Source organism: Podarcis tiliguerta (genome assembly GCF_965153285.1).
Source record: "Podarcis tiliguerta genome assembly, chromosome: 3".
In the NCBI taxonomy this organism is placed as follows: domain Eukaryota; kingdom Metazoa; phylum Chordata; class Lepidosauria; order Squamata; family Lacertidae; genus Podarcis; species Podarcis tiliguerta.
This window is the reverse complement of record NC_139536.1, coordinates 77,190,586-77,212,806: the sequence shown is the minus strand read 5'-3', so window position 1 is coordinate 77,212,806 and position 22,221 is coordinate 77,190,586. Positions and strand designations below refer to the sequence as shown.

At 42.1% G+C, this 22,221-nt stretch overlaps 1 protein-coding gene across 7 annotated transcripts in view; it reads right to left on the bottom strand.

Annotated features, from left to right (window-relative positions):
* GABRR1 (gamma-aminobutyric acid type A receptor subunit rho1) overlaps positions 1-21,931 on the bottom strand; it is a 37,521-nt gene extending 15,590 nt beyond the window's left edge. The window contains exons 1-3 of one of the 7 annotated variants that reach the window (XM_083433540.1): positions 21,714-21,931; positions 4,791-4,844; positions 2,623-2,729 (exon numbers count right to left, since the gene is read on the bottom strand). In XM_083433540.1, coding sequence (XP_083289666.1) covers positions 2,623-2,729; positions 4,791-4,844; positions 21,714-21,835 — 283 coding nt within the window. In that variant the 5' untranslated portion in view covers positions 21,836-21,931. Of the gene's footprint in view, positions 1-118; positions 1,429-1,706; positions 1,727-1,799; positions 1,905-2,622; positions 2,730-2,911; positions 2,932-3,481; positions 3,581-3,642; positions 3,658-4,790; positions 4,845-21,713 lie in introns of those variants that run through there. The other 6 variants (XM_083433546.1, XM_083433545.1, XM_083433541.1 and 3 more) reach the window with 6 other exon arrangements.
* Positions 21,932-22,221: the final 290 nt, after the last annotated feature.

The window sequence follows — 22,221 nt, the reverse complement described above, 5'->3', positions numbered from 1 at the left end:
TGTTCATGAACAGTGCTGGACAAAAAAACCCCAGCCTTTTACAACTAATTGAACTTGTATTGTGCATATTGCGCATGTAGTAACAATGAGCTTCCCTCATCAAGGGGTAAAATAGTACCGGTAGTTTGGATTTGAATGACCATCTGTCAGCCAGGAAAGGGTAGATAAATTACAACATTCTTTAATCTGGTGGGGCATAAGAAAGCATGTTTTCCTAATCCTCTGTCCTAAAAGCTTGGATTTTGTATAGCACGCAACCACAATGCTGGAACTAAAACATTAACCTGGAGCAATCTAAAATATTCTTTCTGTAGTGAAAACGCTAGATCAGCAAAATGGTGCATTAGTTGATGATATATTATACATATTACGGCTGGGGAACCATTTCCAATTTGATAGTTTTATTCCCTTCTGGGCAACATTCAAGGGGCCACATGGTGGTGGTGAGCAGGGCTGGAGATAAAAGTGGGTGAAGCAAGAAATGTAAATTTTACTCTTGTACAGTAGGCTAGTTTCTGCAAACACCCACAGGCCCCTCTGAGTTCTCCATCCAGGCAGCCAAGAGGCATTATCAGTCTTCAAAGGCACATTCCAGCCAGGCAAAAACACTCGAGAAGGGTATGAAGCCGGGCAGGTGAGAGGTGGGGCCTGAGGAGGGAGTGGGGCGTCAGGCAACTCCCAAAGGCCAGATAGGTAAGGCTTACAGGGCTGCATTTGGCCCCAAGGCCTCAAGTTCCTCACCTCTAAAATAAACGATTGTGCACGTACAGACACAGTTGCTGTGAAATAAAGCCTTGGGATTTCACTGCCATCTGCAGAGAAATACGACCCAACCAGGCAGTAAGGTTCAGCTTAATATCATGAAATTTATTTTTAATAGAAGGCATGTCCATTTTTAGAACAGGCATGCCTATTTTTTTGTATTCTCAGGATTCTGTTTTTGTATACTCAGTATACTCTGCTCTATTCCTCAAACACTCCTCCCGTCAAAGTGTATTTTGCCAGTTTTGCCAGTCACGCTTCTGGTCTTCATTTCAAATAAATGCTTATCCTGCAACTTCCTGGTGTTCGTGTAACAAATGTTATTGTGGGGTAGGGGGTTGTCCTGTTTCTGCTGCACTGTTGCTCTTTCAGACAGCAATAATATAATAGCATTGGGGAAGGAAAGCACAAAGGAAATGGATTTAATCCAACATGTGCAACAGAATACGTCCACAATAAAATACCAGTCTGGAGGGGTCCTAAGACTTCCATTTATAATTTAAGTTTATGAGGGAATTGTACTTATCTGCACATAACATTGTACTTAAAAAAATATTCTCTGGCAATTCAGATAGGCCAATAAGCTTGCAAGAGATAGGCTGCAGAAACAAACAAAAGCTCATTGTTCCTAAGCTTTTCAAAAAGGCAGCTGCCCATCAGTTAAGAGAGACGAACTAGCCAGCAAAGCCAAATAAACGTCACATTTAAACCACCATCCGTAATAACCCTCAAGCAAAGGGCAGTTCTTATGTTCTTATATGAGGAACTGAAGGGACTTTAGCACAACAGGAACGTTTACTGAGCTAAATAAGGTCACAGACAAATTTGTGGCTTAATTTCAGTCAGGCGTCTGAACCCGTTTTAAAAACCAGAGCTGAGCCCTTCAATACAGAAATAAGAAAAAGCGCCACAGAAAATACTCTTCCCTATTGCCCTCAAAATACCCTTTTCCTCCCACATCTGGGATCAGAGGAGGAGGGCACTGATTCACTCTCTTTAAAAAATATATTACTTGAGTTTTATCAAAATATAACCACTCAAGCAAACAAGCTGCATCAGTTGCTTGTCACATTTCCCCCCCCCCCACCCTCTGCGACCATCTGGTTTCATCCTTAACACAAGGGGGAGGAGCCTGTAGTATTCCAGGTGCTATTGGACTCCAATTCCCATCATCCCCAACTAGTATGGTCAATGAAGCAGGGAGTGATGGGAACTGTAACCTGACAACATATGGACAGCCACAGGTTCTCCACCCCTGCTTTAACAACTTAATGGCAGGCAGGAATTCAACGTGCACAGATCTTGTCAGCGTCAGGATGCAGCAAGAGAGGAAGCTGCACTTATTATATTTCTGCCTGCCCTGGCGTTAACTAAATGCACAGTGACTCTGTGAGGGTAGTCAGGGCCGGGCTGCTCATGAGGTTGGCTGAGGCAGCACCTCAGGGGGCAGAATGCCAAGAGGCGGCCTGCCCATCCTGCTTTCTCCACCGCTGGCAGAGAAGAGGCAGGGGCACTGGCTTCCAGGGAGACCTCACAAGATCCCGTGCGCTCCGTGTGATCTTGCCAGAACCCGCCATCACTGCTGCTGCCACACGGATGCTGCCACATGACCCAGGTAAGGGAGGCTCTGGTGATGCGGAATGACACCTTCCTGTTTTGCCTCAGGCGGCAAAGTAGGACATGCCACTCCTGAGGGGAGTGCATGAAAGCTAAACTTCAGGGTGAAAGCAAGGGAACACCTTTACCTGTAGATATTGACTATTCCTATAGATTTCTTTTATTTAAAAAAATCACTAAGAGGTGTTTTGAAGAAAACACAGAGAGGAAAAGAGAATATCAACAGAAGTTTACATGTCGTACCTCCAAAACCTGGCCGCATGCTGAAGTCATGGTCATCTATTCTCAGAAGTTGCTCTGACTTTGTAAGTGGTGATTTGGTGATATCAGGACTTCGTTTCAATATTGGACTATGTGGAGAAAGAGAAAAGCACAATTACACAACCGTACTACTGCACTATTCCTTAATGTGGGTTCTCCAGGGGGCTCACAGAACACCAATCTGATGTGTGGAGACACAAATCAAGTAATTGTATTGGTTAAATGCCTAAAAAATAGTCCAGCCCCAATATTTCCTAGAGTGGTGGATAACCTCGCTGAGTTCATTGGCAGTTCAATCCTATGCCTGTTTTCTCAGAAGTAAGTTCCGCGGTGTTCAATGGAACCTCCTCTCAGAAAAGAGCATATAAGATTACAGACTGAAAGGCATGAGGAGATGAAATGACATTTGACATGTCACTGACTTCATCTCCTCCAGCTCTGCTCAAGTAACTGGACCCACCAACAATCACAGACTAGTAGGGGAGCTATGAAAAACCTTTGAAAAATAACCCCATATGATCTGGTGTATTTTTAGACAGCTAGAGTGATAGGAGCGCTAAAGCACGTTTCAGATTCTTCAGTCCCTATTGAACAAACACAACATTGTGCAGCGTATAGCACACTATCTAATGTATCTTTACCGTAATTGCTAAGTAAACAGGGACAGGGGCAGGGCCAGGAAGCACTGAGAAGTGAATTGTAAGCAAGTCTAAGATAGTTTTGTGACAGGCATTAAAGAAACAATGCTGAAAAGCCAACTGGCTGCAGCCCAAGAGCAAATGTGGCAAGTTGGGAACCCAGCCAGGCCAGAAGCAGGTTTGCAGAGAAAAGGCTTCCATACCTGCTCCAGATATCTTAGGAAAGGCAAAGAGAGCCTTAAAGAGGGGAGGGCGAAAGCACAGAAGCAGTTACTTCAGAACAGTCACCTCAGCTTAGGCCCACCTCCACACCCACACCCCCCACAAGCCAAATGTAGCCCATCAGCATTGTAGGGAAGCTCACTGGAGATGTGGCAAAGCAGTTCTTCCTGTCTGTCTGGGCTTGTCAAATCAGGAAGCTGCCATGCATGCAACAGGCCTCATACAGGGCCTATGTGCAGGCTGCATTTAGCTGGGTGAGTTTAAAGTTGTGCTAGTTCTGCTTGGGAAGCAAATTTGGTTGCACAGTCTAGGCGGTCTGAGCTGGATGTGTGCCTGGTTTATCTCGAAAGCAGGGCTGAGGTAATTTGCTGCTCAGGCCCACGGCTTCGATTTCAAATTTGCAACACGCTGGTTACTTGATATGTTGACAGTGACTTGGTAGTGGTACTCGAGCCTAAATACTTTTGCTCCAATGTAACCATTGAAAATAGACTTGAGACTAAGAGCACTGCTGGCCGGCTGCTTGTTTTCACCATTACCAGAATCACCCAGCAGAATAGGAGGAAGAGGTAGCATCTTCTGTTGGCTTTCATGCCCCCGAAGTTAATTTTGTATAGGAAGCTGCTTTGTACTGAATCAGATCACTGGTCCACCTAGCTTAATATCTTCTAAGTGGCAGCAGCTCTCCAAGTTCAGACAGGGCTCCATGCCAGCCATTTCTGAGCTCTACCACTGAGCTACAGCTATTTGTCCCAGACAACAGTCATGCCTCCTGAAAACAGCTCAAAGCAACAGGCTTCTGGCATGACCTCTTGCCCAAAGGAGAAGTCCTTCTCTCCCTGCCTCCCCTGTGTATATGTGTGTTGGCTGATGTAAAGCTAGCAGCATCCAGCAGCTTTGTGTGAATCTCTCCCCTTTTTGAGTTTCTTGTGCCATGTTTACTACAACCTCCTAAGCCCAGGTTAGTTATTAGTAGTGCATAGTTTATGATGCACCAGCATCTTCTAACTTCATGTATATAGTGTGAATAATTGTCTTGTGACTTGAGGCACTAAAAGACTTCACGTTGAACTGTGTGGCAAAGAGTTTTCCTCACTGTCAAGTCTGAAATAGCTGACAATGGAAAAGGACCAAGAACTTGAAGCTCTGCTGTGTTACTCTGCTAGTTACACTGGCATGGGTGTGATCTGAAAAGTTTATCAGTACTGACGTCTGCTGAGGGTAGGGGTGGTTACAAAGGAGAGAAGGCATAGGAAAGGACGTTGGCCTGTTCCATTTTTAGTAGCATACCTGCCTTGCTTGTGTGATTCTCCATGTGTTTCTCTTCTCTGTCTTTGAGGCCGACTATGAACAAAAACAAAAAATGATAGGTTGCGTATGTTCACAATCTTCTAGAAAGTTACATTGATATCTTCCTAGTGCAAATCACATATTTCATCCTTGACACACTATATTGACACTCGAGATTAACTTTTCCTTTTTTCCTTTTTATGAATATAAATTTTATTATCATAAGCACTAAAGACAAAAATCCATTATTAAATTAATTTGTCTATAAATACAGAAATGTTATATAAATATTGGATACATACTATACAAAGACATTCAACATTTTTCAATATAAGATAACCCAATGTTTTATTTTAATTTATAAAATAATCATAGTTCTAAAAAGAGATTACTTTAGCCAGCCGTATTGTAATGTGCAACTAGACCTCAAATATATTTAAATCTATGTCTGCTTTGATAAACTATATGCATTTGTTGCCTCCTGCATCCTTACATTCCAATACAGTATGATATAAACAAGCCTCACATTTCAATGAATCATCTTGCTGTCGGCCTTCCCTAATCCTTATTATATTTGTAAGTTTGAGCATTTGAACAATATTTCAGAACTTGGTTAGCCAATTTTCTATTTCTGGAGGATCTTATTCTTGCCCCACTCCACATGCTTGACATATAGGGATTATCCACACCTTACATTTAATGCACATCCAACAGCACATAACTTCACCCAAATAAACATAGAAACTTCAATTTGTGAAGGATTCTGGGAATTGTACTCCTGTGAGATGGGAACTATAGTTCCCCGGACTCTTTGGGGGAAAGTCATGTGCTTTAAAGTCAGGGTGACATAAGAAGGTGAAGGATAATTTATTCATCTTCCTGTAATGCGACTTTCTTGATGTATCCAAACAATATTACTGTATTAGAGGATCTAGATGCAGTTCGTATTCCACAGTTTCGCTTATTTCCATTAATATTTGGTGCCAATATGATCTGCTCTGTGAAGATGACCAGAGAATATGGAAAATTTGATAGATTGACACCTCTAGCATACGCTACTAACATGGGGTATGTTCTATTTAATCTTTTTTGAGGGGGAATCTCACTCCAAAAAAAGTTTTTAACTTGCAGTGTGAAACTTAGATGATTGGTCTGCAGAAGCGGGAGAGTGAAGTAGAGGCAGGAGGTTGTAAAATTACACACAACCCCTGGGTAATGCTCATGGAACAAAGGATAAATATCTGCTGTATAGAGTCAAGTTCTCATAGCCTTTACTCAATCCTGCGGGGAAAGGAGAACAGGTGAAGCTATCGTTTTCTAATTCCCTCCACCCCAGTCACTGTTTTTAGAAGGCTACAGGAGCATTTTTTTCTGGCTAAAATGGATGGATTTTAATAAGGGTCTTAAATAAAGGGTCTTATTAAGAGCCCCCTGCCTTTCTCCCCATAATTTGAGCTCTGCAGAACATGAGACAATAACATTGTGAGTGAACTGATATTAACACTTTAGTAGCAACAACAACAGCAGTGCTCAAAATAATTGTTCAGACATTTTAAGCCACATTTTAAAACAATTTGATTATCCTCCAGGTAGACTAGAACACCAACTGGCTCAGGTTTTTCTCAGGTTAATCTCCATGGTTCAGGTGCGGACTAACAATGTCATAAGACCCTGCCCAATAGGAGGTGTTCTCTGTTTCCACACAAGCCAAATGCATTTCAGAATGTGTCACAAAATGCAAGACAGCTTTTAACTGTTCTACTGAAAGGCACTTTCAAAACACCAAAAGAACAATGTACCAACAATATGAAGATGACGGTGTGGGTGCACTGACCAAAAAAATGTGTCTGCAGAAGACAATGAATGCACTTTATGGCCGTGTGTGTCTACACACTCGGAGTTGTTGAAAGTGGCGTACTCAGAGTGGTGCAACATCCCATCCAGGCTCAGAATACATTACCCTGACAACACTAAACCAACCTATTTGTGCCACAGTGGCTGAGGTAGGCTCTGTCGAGCCAGGTGCTGCCATCAAAATCTAGTGAATTCAAGGGACTCCCTGGAGTCAAAGATGCACAGTGCATTCTGGGGAAATATATGACCCAGGGAGAGACTTCAGGTCACTTGATGTACTCTGACAGTTGCCGACTTCTTTCAGGTTGGGCCCCTACTAAAAGAGGATCTTCTAAATTAGCACACTTGTGAGGGGCAAAGCAAGCAAAGTAAGCTTTTAAACATGTAAAATCCAGGCTTAATGAATGAAAAATGATGCATCACGTTAGCAGACTCATTTGATAATCTCTCCTCTTGTCTCTGTCAATTCAGGTGCACTTTGCATTGTCTTATGTAAGCACACATACACACTAACAAAGGAAATTCATTATCAAAATAGCTTTTGGTAATAACAGAAAGCAACTAAAAGCATTGGAAAATGTAGGAGAAGGCTAGTCTATATTCTTTTCTTAGGAAATTTGATGAGCTAATGCGTGAAATTTGGCTAGCAAAATGGACTCAGAAAGCAGACAGGTGTTGGGACATGAACTTTTAACATCCATCCCCCCCCCCTAGAATTAACTGTGCAGAATGTTATAATAACCACAAAACAAGATTTTTAAAATGTTAAAGTCACTTTGTTATGGAAACTAACGAAGCATTATTATCCCTCATACTGAAACATGCTTACAACATGCTATTTCTGCAACTTATGATAATTGTTTTACTATTTCTGCTTTAAGTTCTGTGACATGTTTTTATATCATCTCATTTTTGTAAACCATCCCATGACTATTTTTGGTGGAGGGTGATATAGAAATCTCTTCATAAAAAATTCAAACACAAACTATGTCTGCACACATCTCTCTACGCTGTAGAGCCTATAGCAGGGGTGGCCAAATTTGGCCCTTCAGCTGTTTTTGAACTACAACTCCCATCATCCCTAGCTAACAGGACCAGTGGTCAAGGTTGATGGGAATTGTAGTCCCAAAACAGCTAGAGGGCCAAGTTTGGCCGCCACTGGCCTATAGGATTGTAAGGCTCTGAAAGCCAAGCATCATTCAATACCAATTCCTTTACTGAACCAGGCTCTTCATTGCCAAACATTTGTAACTGTTCAACCCATCTAATCCAGATTAATAGTGTACCATAAAAAGAAAGCAAAAAGGTTCAAAGTGTAATGTGCCAACCGATGCATTGGAGGTGAAGGGAGGTCAGTAGAACAAATATAGATGACTCAAGCAAGTGAACTAAGCTGCAGGGGAACTGAAAACCTTCCAAATGCAGCAGTAAGTTAAACCAAAACAAGCATTGCCTCTTGACTCCTGATACCCTTGGACAGGGTACCCACTTGGACAGCCCACTGGCAGCAAAAAATGTCCTGGACAGCATGCAACAACAAGCTGTCTTTTAAATTTCCCACAATGCCCAGGAGCAAATGCTACATTGGTTGCTTTCGGGCATTGTGGGACATTTAAAACCCTGACTCACAGTTGACTGCCATTGCCACCAGCAGGTCAGCTTGTGGCTGGAGGAGGTGGGGGACCCATGTAGGAGGGGTTTCATAGAAAGCACTTTCCTAAGGGTTCCCAAACCTGGAACTGATCCTGGATTGCCCATATTGATACCATAATTGGGTGGGATTCAATCACAGATCAGCAAATTTAGGTTGCACTCTTGTGCAACAAACACAACCTGCCCCTCAGCAGATATTTTTTGCAATAAGGAGAGTGACAGGAAAATGTGCTGGAAAGTGTGGTAGAACAGTTGCTTCATGCAAACAAATCGGAATGAATGCTCAATATACAGGCAACATCTAATCTCTCTGAAAAGTTGTGGGAACAAATCATGATAAATGCTCAATCAACAGATCCCCTGGAACAAAACCCTGAGTGAAAATGTAGCAACTCAGAGCAGACAAGCAAAGCTATGCACCTAGTGAGCTGTCATTGTATCTAAATACTGTACTCTGTTCTTACATTGGTAGAGGAATTAAAAATTTTACTACGTGGTTGTTTACAATGTGAGGGGAAGGGACCAGTGCAGTCATGTTAAAATGGAACTCTAAACTGCTTCCTCATACGTTTTTCCTTCGTTTAGCTCTCCCTGCTATTCTCTGCACTAGAAAGAAACTGAATTCTTTGATCATTCTACATTTCTTAGATGATAAAATGTAATCAGACAATTCCCAGGAACAAAACTGAAGGAGAAAACAAAAACACAAAGACAATGCCTCAATGGTCAGAAGTCTGTGTGCAAGATGTTTCACTTCAGATTGGAGATGGAGGCTTACATACTTAACACTTCTCCAGATAAACAAATTAAAATAAAATTGTCATTGCACACAGAAATCTTGCGCCTCGATGTCACATCTGCACTATCCATTTAAAGCAGTATCATGCCACATTAAATACGGTAGTCACTGCTTCCCCCAAAGAATCCTGAGGTGTGTAGTTTGTTAAGGGTGTTGAGAGTTGATAGGAGACCCTCACAGAGCTACAAGAGTTCCCTGGAAATAGGATTGGATTGTTAGTCCACCCAGGGAATTTGTTACAAAGTGAAGAAGTTCCTAGTTTTCATCAGGGTTGTAGTGCACAGAGAGGGGAGTTGTAACCAGTTCCTACGAAGCTATGATCCTGTTTAGAATTCCTCCCCTTGCCCCAGCCCCAGTGTGCAGGAGGTTGGGCGGCCAATTAGCTTTAGAAAAAGTGTCAAAGAGTGGTTTAGCAGCAGCTTAACACCTGCCAATGGTGCCTGTAGAACCTGTGACCAAGCAGAATGCAATTCTGCAGTCAGATTTTGGCCTGCCAGGTGCCTTGAAAACTACCTTTCACGGGCTTCCCCTCCCCTCCCCTGCACATCCCAGTATCCCTGCTATTATAATAGCTCTGCACCCGCCATGTCTGAGTGGAGTTGAAGGGTTAGTGCTCCCATCTCTTATCCGAGTCTATTCCCACTCCTCACTCATCCTGACTAGCAAATTAATTTTTTGTCTGTTTTCCACTCAGCCACTAATATAAATTATTCCCAGAAAGGGAAATCTGGATCAGAGTCTGGGTGTGGGGTCACATCTACACCACACATTCAAAGCACATTTAAAACATAATGCTTCTCCCAATTATCTTGAGAACTGTAGTTTACCCCTAACAAGGCTACAGTTCCCAGCATCTGTAACAAACTACAGTTCCCAGGATCCTTTGGGAGGAAGCCATGTATGGCATGGATATGACCAAAGAGTTAGGAGGTTTGCTGTGAGCTCTAGCCCTGATTCAAATACCCACAAAGTTTGTTTGATTTGTCCAAAGAAACAGGTGGTCAGGAGCTCCAGCCATGAAACTCCCATGTCCTATCTAGTATAGCTTTCATACTTGTTCTTCAGGAGGCACAATAGTGTGCTCTGCAGAAAGCAGTAGCATAAAAACCCTCCCTAAGTTTCTTAGACATAGTAAGCCTTGCTCTGTTATGCCTGAAAGGGGAATGCAAACACAAGTATGGGGCATGGCAGGGGGGTGCACATACTAGCCCTGTCCCCAGCATGCTTCCCCCATGCATGTTGCGTGTAAAGGTATGAAGGGTATTTTTCATGCGTGTTCACGTGAACATGCTTTGAAGTCTCTGTGTGGTTAGGACCCCTGTTCAATATGGGAAGGTCAGGGGTGGGGGAGCAGACAGGAACATTGGGGGCAGGGGCTACTTGTGTTTATATGCACAGTTCAGACATAGAGTATGACATAATGTGGTGAGCTAGCTTTTTAGTTATTATGGGGTTTGCATCTTGTATTTTGCTCATCTGACAAGAGGGTAGATTGTGACTTATTTAAACAAAGACTGACCATGTGAACTCATCAAGGATTAGTGGAGCCTAGAGAAGGGATGTATTGAAAGAAGCATTTCTTAACTGTTCTTGATTTCTCCTCACATAACAGTAAAATCAGGTTGCACAATTAAGAAATTGGACTCTCTCTTTTTGTAAGGAAAGTGACAGGAGGGTGCACTGGAGACTGTAGGATAACAATTCATTGATGTGACATCATATAATAGCGTCTTTGCAAATTAATCAGAATGAATGCTGAATGAATTCATTCCAGAATGAATGTTGGAGGTGTATAACATCCCTGCAAACTTTGTGCAAAGTAATCAAGATGAATGCTTAATGAACAAGTTGCCTGGAAGCAGCCAAAGAAAGTAAATAGAAGTAAATAAGATACTAGTTTAGCACCTCAAGTCTAGGGATCAACTTAAGTTGTAGTGATGCAGTACTTGTGCCCAATGGCTGCGAGGCCAGGTCTATCTGGTAAGATGTGCGGGAGCATTAGACCTGGTGTCTGGGAGAAGTAAGGCCAGATCTATCCATTAATCTTGAGCTATTGCAGATGACATGGAAAAGGTTGACATGCCAGAAGCAAAAGGCAAACCAGATTGGTACAATGTACCGTATTTGCATGTACAGCTATCCCACCAAGGACTGAGGGGTCAGTTGCTGTGCCCAGCCTTTGGTTTGTTCTCTAGAGCCATTATGAAGCAACAGTCTGCCTCCATGCACTTGGCAGAACACCACTATGTTGAGCTGTTGCTCAATACATTACTTATAAAACAGGACCATTGCAATATTGAAACAAGTGGCATCATATTGCATGTTCCAACATGGGGAACCTGAGGGGACTTCTAGATGGGGCAAGGTTACTATTGTAAAAGGATAGTTCTGCTATTGCAAACTGCTAGTTGGTAACATTTCTTTCTTTCTTTCTTTCTTTCTTTCTTTCTTTTTTACAGTTTTGGGGTTTTCCTGGAATGGGCAAATCTGATAAGGGTTGGTGGGGGGGAGAGATATGGGATGCCATTTTGATGCCAGAAACGTCATGCAGATGCTGTAAAAAAATACGCATGTGCGAGGTGTGCCTACCCCACAATAAACACCCATCTGGAACATAGCTGTCAAGTGTCCCTTATTTGAAGGGACAGTCCTTATTCCAGCGCCATGTCCCGCTGCTGTCCCTTATTGATGGATGTCCCTTAAATGTCCCTTAAATGATGTCCCTTAAATTTCAAAGGAAGCAGCTCCTCTCTCTCCCTCCCTGCTGGCCAGGGAGGAGGGAGGCTCCAGCTGTGTTGCTTGGCTGTGTTGCTCACCCAATAAGAAGTCTAAGAACGACTGGGGGGGAGGAGCTTGCATGCCTTGTGTGTGGCTAGTTAATGCAAGCTGAGGGGTTTTTTTGAATGCTGTATGCCATTTTGTTGCATGTGTTGCTGCAAACTTTGCAGTGCAAAGCCAGGCCGGGGAGCCATCTTAAGTTGAGGCTGCATAGGCCTTGTGGTGCATGTGATTCAGATTCTATTCAGTTGAACCCCTGGTTACAAAGTTGGTTGGACAGTGTTCTCGAAGCTACCCAGCATGAGTTTGACCAGACTGCAGGAGGACAGGAAGACTGGAGTGCCTGGAACAGGTGAGGCTGCAGGTCCCTTATTTTGGCTGCTGGTCCCTTATTTTCAAGGCTGCTGGTCCCTTATTTTCAAATCTGTAAGTTGACAGCTATGATCTGGAAGCACCCTCAATCGTAGGTCTTTCAACCAATCAGAGAAAAACTTAGGTTTTTGTTCATGGTCCAGTTGCAGGAAAGGTAAAGGGGATCAGGTGTTTTTTTTGTTGGGTTTTTTTTACAAGTGAATAGACAGCTTTACTGCTGGGCTTTGTTCATACATGTGGGGAGGGGGGAACACTTCCACATTAGGTTATCCTCCCCAAAACCCAACCCACCAAAAACTGTTGGATTCCCTCTCCCCAAATTTCATCTGCGTTCTGCCCAATGCTGGGCATGGGCATAGCCAAGTAAATAAAATAAAGTAAATAAAAATACTTAAATAACTGACCAGTCGCATTGCGGACAGCTTAGTTGTGCCCTCCTCCCAACATAAGGTGTGTCCCCCTGTAACATAAACCCTGGCCTCAGGGCACATTTGACTTTGAGAATTTTTGGTTTTAAGCACAGGCAATACTAGGACTGAAAAGGTCTAAAGAGGTGATGAGAAGGAAAAGAAATGTCCACAACTCCAGGATTCTGTGTTACAAGTGATAGTTACTTAATAAAGTGGAAGTTACAAGCACTTTAAGAAACAATCGTTCTTAAATCCTGGTGCAATCATCACTTCCCTATCTTTTTTTTATATATAATTTTTATTCAGTTTACAAATAAAACAAATTGATACAATTCATACAGTTTTTTACATCCAATCTCTTTTTTTGACTTCCCTCAACTTGGCTGGTACTCCTTCCCTTCTTAATTTCTTACACATTTCTGAAATCTCACCTAATTATTTATAAATTAAATCTTATTTCACTCAAATTCTAGCATTTCTTTTTTACAGAGCTTCATTAAAGCTTACAAGCGTTATTTGTTTTTCACTTAAGTTGTGCATGTATTCTGTGAACTTTTCCCAATCTTCTGTGAATCTCTGATCTCACTTCCCTATCAGGGAGAACATATTTTTTCAGTCTTCCAAAAGTGTAACTATGGTACAAATAGAACGTGAAGGTATTATTTTACTTTAATTAAATCACTACCTTAAAAGAAGTTATTGAATAATTTTCCCACTGTTAATCAGAAATAATATTAGGGTTGCTCTTGAGCAAAGGATAGCAAAGGAATTAGCAAAGGATAGCTGTACATGAAAAGGGAACTGAAATTCTGAGGTGTGCTTCAATTTTGCACAAGGAACTGCACAATCTCTTGTAAGTTCTTTACAGTGACTCCAGTACTGCTGCCAAGCTTCTTTCTTCTGGTTTTGCACACCACAATGAAAGGGTGTTGCGAAAGGTGCTTGATGAGCGAATAACTTCAAATAGCTCAGTCAAGCAATGCAAGATGTACAGCAGAGGAAGGCAAAAAGTAAGCCAAATCATATAATCTTATCGATTTTATTTTTTCATAATCTCTGGAAGCAACACAATATTGACAACTATCTTTCTGAATGACATAAAACTTTCCTCCCCCACCCATCCCAGTTCTGAAAAAAGTTGATAAAAAAATCCAATGAGAGAGAGAGAGAGAATGTTGGCGGGAGGAAAGACAGATGGACAGGTCCTCTCAGTAGAGATGGAGAGATGCATTAGGGTGAATTCATTAGGGTGAATGCATTAGGGTGATTTCAGCAAGGCATTTGACAAGGTGCCCCATGATATTCTTGTAAAGAAGCTGGTAAAATGCGGTCTTGACTATGCTACCACTCAGTGGATTTGTAACTGGCTGACTGACCGGACCCAAAGGGTGCTCATCAATGGTTCCTCTTCATCCTGGAGAAGAGTGACTAGTGGGGTGCCACAGGGTTCTGTCTTGGGCCCGGTCTTATTCAACATCTTTATCAACGACTTGGATGATGGACTCAAGGGCATCCTGATCAAATTTGCAGATGACACCAAACTGGGAGGGGTGGCTAACACCCCAGAGGACAGTATCACACTTCAAAACGACCTTGACAGATTAGAGAACTGGGCCAAAACAAACAAGATGAATTTTAACAGGGAGAAATGTAAAATATTGCACTTGGGCAAAAAAAAAAGAGAGGCACAAATACAAGATGGGTGACACCTGGCTTGAGAGCAGTACATGTGAAAAGGATCTAGGAGTCTTGGTTGACCACAAACTTGACATGAGCCAACAGTGTGACGCGGCAGCTAAAAAAGCCAATGCAATTCTGGGCTGCATCAATAGGAGTATAGCATCTAGAACAAGGGAAGTAATAGTGCCACTGTATTCTGCTCTGGTCAGACCTCACCTGGAGTACTGTGTCCAGTTCTGGGCACCACAGTTCAAGAAGGACACTGACAAACTGGAATGTGTCCAGAGGAGGGCAACCAAAATGGTCAAAGGCCTGGAAACGATGCCTTATGAGGAACGGCTAAGGGAGCTGGGCATGTTTAGCCTGGAGAAGAGGAGGTTAAGGGGTGAGATGATAGCCATGTTCAAATATATAAAAGGATGTCACATAGAGGAGGGAGAAAGGTTGTTTTCTGCTGCTCCAGAGAAGCGGACACGGAACAATGGATCCAAATTACAAGAAAGAAGATTCCACCTAAACATTAGGAAGAACTTCCTGACAGTAAGAGCTGTTTGACAGTGGAATTTGCTGCCAAGGAGTGTGGTGGAGTCTCCTTCTTTGGAGGTCTTTAAGCAGAGGCTTGACAACCATATGTCAGGAGTGGTCTGATGGTGGTTCCTGCTTGGCAGGGGGTTGGACTCGATGGCCCTTGTGGTCTCTTCCAATTCTATGATTCTATGAATTCAAGAAGCGGGAAGATGGTGACAGTGGAAAGATGCTTAGGTTGTGCAAGTGGTAGAAAGAAGAAATTATCATCAGCATCTTTGATTTCTCAGGGCAGTTTACATAGATGATAGTTAAAAACACAAAACAACAGGTACATTTAGAAAAAGACTGAAACCCTAACAAGAGGACACTCATGGTAAAGACCCACTTGTCCAGCTGTGAAAGCCTGTTGGAACAAAAATGTCTTCACTTGTTTACAGAAAGTGCAGGAAGTGGGTGGTGGTAGCTTGTTGTATCTCAGCAGGAATGTCACCAAGTAGAAAATGTGGTACATAGGCTAGAGCAAGGATGGCAAAGCTGTGCCCTTCAGTTGTTATTGGGCTGCAGCTTCCATCATTCCTAACCATTTGCCATTCTGAGTGGGGCTGGTGGGAGTACAAGTCCAACAATAATGTGTTGAAGGCTTCAGGTTTCCATTTCTGGGCTGGAGGAACAAGTAGTTTACCAAGTGCCATCACAGAGAAAAAATCACAAGGGGAAGAAGGAGTTAATAATAAACTCAACCTACAAAAAGTAAAAGGAAATGGGTATCACTTCTCCAGTCTTTCGTAGTGTATTTTTCTATTATCTTCTTGGCACCTGTTGAAGACCTTCCTTTCCCAACAATACTTTTAAGTGAAGATCATTTAAAATAAAAAATAAAAATCCCAGTCTGTATCTGTGTTAGACTTGAAATTCTTTTTTACTGTTTTTTACATATTTTTACTGTTGAATTGCTTTGGGGTAATTCTATGAGAACCAACTCATAAGGGAAATAATAACTATCAGCAGTAGAGCAAAGAGCTAAGGACAGGGAAGATTAGTAGGTGTGACTGCTGTTAGAAATGATGCAGTAGGAAAATGCAGAGCAGAAAAAAGGAAGACGATAAAACAAGAGAGGTAAAAATAGATTAAATCTGGGTCACAGTGGGATTCTAGTGGCAGCACAGGAACTATGTAGGGCTGCTCTGTGGCAGTGGGAGGTTCCCCCCCCCCCACTTCACCTTCCTCCCCTTTGGCAGGCTTTCCAGCCTGTGCATGTAAAAGAATTCATTTCAGAACCCCTCTAGCCCTTCTTTAAGGCAAATCCCCATCCTTATCCCTATCCTAGCTTGAGCCAAGATTGTACGCAGGAAGTTGCAATGGTGGAAAATTTTCATGATCACTGCAAAGCAGCCTCCGTTCCAGTTACACCTTAGTTGTCACCCATTAACTGTTCTGCCTCACCCAGTCATTTGTATAAGATGTCCACTTGTGGGTGCAGTAAAAGAAGAAAACTCAGTCAAAAGGAGACTATGCTCCTGTTTGGAAATTCAGGAAGCTCTATCAGAAAACTGGGTTGCCTCCGGACCATCAGTACTTTTTGCAATTCAAATTGCAAAAAGGAGGAATTCAACTGTATACCACAAGGTTAGATTTGAGCAAATAAAGTGGATCAGGGTGTTCTGGCACATCAAATCCACCTTTATTTAAAGGACTTTTTGCAGTTAAGCAAGTGACAAAGAAATGCAAAGTGTGGGATAGAAGACTGATCAACAGGGAGCCATATAACCATAGTGGCAAGCAAATCAGAACGAATGCTCATTGGCATATAGCCTCCCCACAAATCAGAACAAATGCTCGATAAAGACTGTACATGGTATAACTTCCATGTAAGCTTTGTGCAAGCAGATCAGGCTATGCAAGCTCAATAAATGTGTCATCTGGAGGAACTAAGGATCAGGGGGAAAATTGATCTCTCATTGGCTGTGATGGCTGGGGTTGGTGGGTATTGGAGTCCAACAAGAACTGGAAGGGTAGAGGTTCCCCCCTCCTGAGACAGACAGTGGTGTGTGGGACACAATTTACAGAGCAGAAGAGGTGTTTGGGCAGAGGGTGCTGAACCACTTTGTGCCCCAACACAACCTGTCTTCTGATGTCACTTTTCCATCAGCCAGGCATGGATAATGATACTGAACCTACTTGAGAGACAACACTGCTATTTAAGTGAGGGGGGGATTTTACTTAAGCCAAGGGTCATTAGCCTTTGTAGTAACATTGTTTAGTTATTTCACCACATCTGTACCATTCGTACCAACGTTATCCAAGGCCAAAAAAATCCTATACCTGGGAGTAAGTCCCATTGAACTTGGGGGAAGGGGGAATTGCTTCTGAGAAAGCAGTGCACACACAAGGAAAATAAGATATTTAAGGCCCTAGAAATATGTATTGCCTTATTTCTCAGTGCTGGGAACATACAAACTCCAACAAAATTGGGACAGGGCAGATTAGATTCCCATAGGAGCACAGGCAGAAGGATCAACTTCAAGACTGAGCCCACAGTGGAGTCTGGGAGAAGCAGTAATCCTGAGCAAGTAGCAAGAGCAAGAGACTGACAAGCAAAGGCAGTGTAATTCAAAAGGTCAATAATAGTAATCAGGAAGTAATGGTGACCAGAGATATATATATTTCAGGACCCTGGACAGGACCCTGAGATAAGACAACTCCAACATGTGCTGTGTAGGAACTGAGCTGTTCTATTGGCCCTGACTACCCTTCCCAGGACTCCTACAGGTTCAGCCCTCTGTCCTGGAGTCTGATACACTGCCGTCTCTCCATTCTTTTTAATTGAGCACACTAGCTTTTGTGGTGAACGTTCTCAGTGGCATTTGAGGCCCTTAAAGGCAATGATTCTGGCTTCATGATGGGGTCCAGCTTGGAAGCTGCAGTGACTGGTGGTCCTAGCTCAGGGGTCTCCAGTCCAAGCATGTCTGATTCTGAAGGTCTCTGCTTACTGGACTTGGTCTAGCACCTGTGGGTTGTGCTACTGCCTCTTCTGACCCTCCTGATTCATCCCCCCTCAAAATCAGTGTCCACGTTGGTGCTGGCCATCTAGATGATGATGGCAGGCACCTCTGCGCACTCAGGAACCTTGCCTTTGCATGTTTCCTTACTGCATGGTGAGCTTCCTACTCATTTACACTTGTAGGCATACACTTGTTTCAGATGTTGAAACAAATAGCCATAAGTCAGAGACAGCCTGTTGCTGGGGTGCTTCCCTACTCCTACTTAAAGGCCAACCTTATCCCACTGATGGCTTTATATTGGTTTTAGTTGTTATCTCTATGCTGGATTTTCCATGTATTTTTTTTTTTTTTTTTTTAGTGGAATGGGCTGAAACATCTGGAGGGTTCCAGGTTGGCAAAAGCTGTAAATAATAGTTGAATAGTTTTGGCGTCTTCTCATGGGAAGACTAGCTAGAATGGGACAATTTAAGTACATCAAATTAGAATTAACTGAAGAAAAGCATCCTTATGGTAGGGCCATCCATGGAACTCATGGTTTTTCTAGAAACCAGAGACAAAGTTGAAAACAGCTGCAAAATAAAAATCTTTCAGGGCAAAATTGTGTTGGGTGGTGATGCTTTTTAAAATGTCACTATCAGGAAAGAAAAAGGCAAGGCCACAGTCATGATACATTGTTGTCAGTATAATTTGTTTCAAACTCAATATTGAAAGGAAACCAAAAGCAAAATTAGGAAGTATTGTACAGGCAGCTGCCATTTTGTGCACGTTCAATGTATCTACAATTGTGCATGTGCGCACAGTGTTTGGCACCAGAAAAGGGGAAGGGCGGGACAGGCTTACGCGCAATAACACTTGGAGGGCCACAGGTTTCCCATCCCTGCCCTAAGAAAATAAAAGTAGCTTTATTATATTAGGAATTGGAAAGTAGGTACCCTGTCTCCACCCATTACCTGATCCAGTGTGAACAATCCCTTTTCCAGGGTCTGCAAGAACTTTCCAAAAGCAATGTCCTGATTTCAGTACATCAGGTATCAGTATCAGCACCACATTGGGTCCTGCCCCCCCCACGCCCACTCCAACAGAACATTCCCATTTCATGAAGGAATGCTTTTTATCAGTAAAAACAGCCTCCCTGTTGGAAGCCAAATCCTGATCTACCCTTAGTCTTCATGCATCATATTACGATGTACATATTTGGTTGATGATTTACAAATCTAAGCTTCCTAATTTTCTTTTGCAGGGCCTGGCATATTTAGCAAGTCCCATACATGAGGTGTGGGTGTGAAACAAGTCTGCTAGAATTGTTTTAACCAGTTACTTTATTCTGTGGAATATATAAGATTCTCATCTCTCTGTTTTTCTTATTTGTTTTCTTGCTCTGGACTGTTACTAGACAACCTATCTGTAATTTTTGATGTGCTCTTAGGTCCAGTTTGCCCAGTCTCCTGCAGAGCACGGGAGAAAGTACAAGCTGTCCCCTCCTGTGTCTAGTTTCTCTGCCCAGACTATATCAGGTGCATGTCATTCCAATATGCAACCAGTTAATAGAATCTTTCAGAACTCCTGGAATAAACACAGGGCACCTGATGAGTCCTTTATGTCTTGCCAATTGGCTGTTGGGCCAACAATTACTGCTTTCTTTCACAGACTTCTGTAGCTTTCCATTTCTTTTCTGTGCTCCCACATGCCATGGAAAACAATTTGAAATGGAAATTAGCGTGATTGAGATCGATGTCAGCTGCAGCATACACAAAAGTATGATTATTGGAAAGCATGAACCGGATCAGGCAATTTAAGCATCAATATATCTTCCAACATTTCAGAGGAGAACATAAGGACAGCGATTTATGTCCTTGAAGGCCTGTCCTAGGCCAGGTGGTGGTGGTGTATGTGTTTGAAAAGCAAATATTAAGCAAATAACCACTAAATTATAACACACACCCTTTTCACATCATAGATCACTGCCTGACAGTGCAATATTAAACCTGCCTACCCAGAAGTAAGTCCTGTTGAATTCAATGAGGCTACTTCCAGGTAAGCAGCATTAGAACTGCACCCTAAGTGTCTTTGCCACACACGTTTCTGAAGGTTTTGCTCCACTCGCTTACATTAATCTATTTGGCAGTAAATATTAGCAAAGGTCACTTTTCTTTAGTATCTGTGGCAATTTATCAATTTAATCATTCAGCTGTGAATGGTATCTCCTTTACCTATTTAGATACCAGCCCTGAAAGCATTTCATAGGCTTGGATCCGAATATAATTTATGGGAGTTAATAGAAGAATAGTTATTCCCCTGTGTAGGCCCCTGAAAAGCCTCTTCGGAGTTTCAGGGGTCCTTCCACTGCGAGATGATGGCTATGGCCTGCCCGCAAAGCCAGAGGTGTTACTGCTTCTGAATACCAGTTGCTAGAAGCCACAGGAGGTGAGACTGCTCTCCTGCTCAGACCTTGCTTGCCAGTTTCCCACAGGCGTCTGGTTGGCCATTGTGACAACAAGATGCTAGACTAGATGGGCCAGTGGCCTGAAACAGCAGGCTCTTCTTGTGTGATCACATGTTCAAGAGGTTGCTACAGAAGGGGGCTATAGACCCTGACATTAGGCAGAGTTCTTCATATAGGTCAATTCCCTCTACCCCAAAACCCCCAAGCCCACCCCACACTGTTCATGTTGTGCCCTCCTGGCCTTCTGGAGAGGCTTTCCATGGGGTGTAGAGGGGACTTTCCTTTCACAAACTTCCTTAAATTAACTTATCTTAGGATATAAATTATTAACATAAATATCGATACTGTAGTAATAGTTTTGAAACTGAACCGCTTGGCCTTCCTAAATCAGTGGAGTTATATTGCTTTAAAAATGTTAGATTCTCCCCACCAAAAACACGCTCAACTCTATTAATTATAATCATTTTCACAGCTTATGCTGAAATAATATGTAAAACTGGTTTTTAAAATTAAGAGACTTATGGCTATCTTACTTAGCATGTGTCTTAGATAACAGTTTTTGTAATGAAAACTACAATGTCACAGTCTCTGATCTAATCTGCACAAGCACTTAACCTGCTCACCCACAGTAAAATGTTGAACTGGGCAACTGGCAGTTAATATTAGAAATACTGAACAGATAAAAATATATGGACCATCAGTATCCCTTCTGATCTCCAACCATTGTATGTTTTCTCCTTATTATATCAGCCCAAGAAAAATAACACATCTTCATTGTAGAAATAAGCAGATCAGGAATCTAGAGGGAATTTTATAACTTCTCCTATTTTTCCACAACAGTTTGCCGTCTGATTTGACTTATTTCTGCTTCAAAACACTAATACAATATAGGTAAATATTAATAATTATAATGGGCATATACATAGAAAGTTGAATGCATGACACTCAAAGAAGATTATCATGGCAGTTTTAAACAACATACCTCTTTATGTGTTGGGTATGTATTCAAAATTTGAAACTGAAAAACATTACAATCTGTCTGTAAATTTCTTGTAAAATATCTATATCTATATCTATATCTATATCTATATCTAGTCACAGTCCTTCAGTAACATCAATATATTGATTAAAATTTTGTTTAATAAATGCCAATTAAACTCCTCCTGCTTCTCTTCCCTAAAGCTAGAAAGCCATAGTAAATTGAATTTTCATTTGTTCATCTGGTATGTTGAGTTGTAAAAATGCACAACACTAAATGAAAAGGGAGCAACACAAAGCATTAAAAGCAAAGAACAGAAGATCTCTTGTACAAATGTGAGGCAGCTAGTTTGACCCATTACGGCCGTTTTGTTCATCTGAAATACTGCATCATCTCTCGCCCTGCAGATTGACAATTCAACTCACCTGCCTTTCTTGTACACTTCATGAATTTCTTTCCCTTGCCAGTGAGCTCTGCATTCTGTGGACAAAACCCATGCCCAAAACAGCAAGAAAATGCTAAACTGCATTTTATGAACAGTCAACATGATATCCTCTGGTCTTATGTCCGGAAATAGTCCACAAAAGAAGAAGAAAACCAAAATGAAGATCCTTTTTCTCTTTTTAAGACATTATCAGTCTGTTCATTATTGAAAGGATGTTTACTCATACGAAAAATCATCCCACAGTATTTAATCTGGACAGTGGGGAAAGCAATTTCCACTAAACCTATAAATCCCTCTACGTCAGATGGCAGGGATTTTCAAACAGTGTAGAATTCATGGATCTGCACAGAACAATTATTCTTTTTCGCTTGAAACAGGCTATTGTACAAATTGGTTTAAAGTGAAGCATTTCAGGTATTTTAGAAAATGATATTTGTCATTCCCCTCTTGGAAAGCCAGGATTGTCCGTCTGTTCAGAGGCTGTCTAG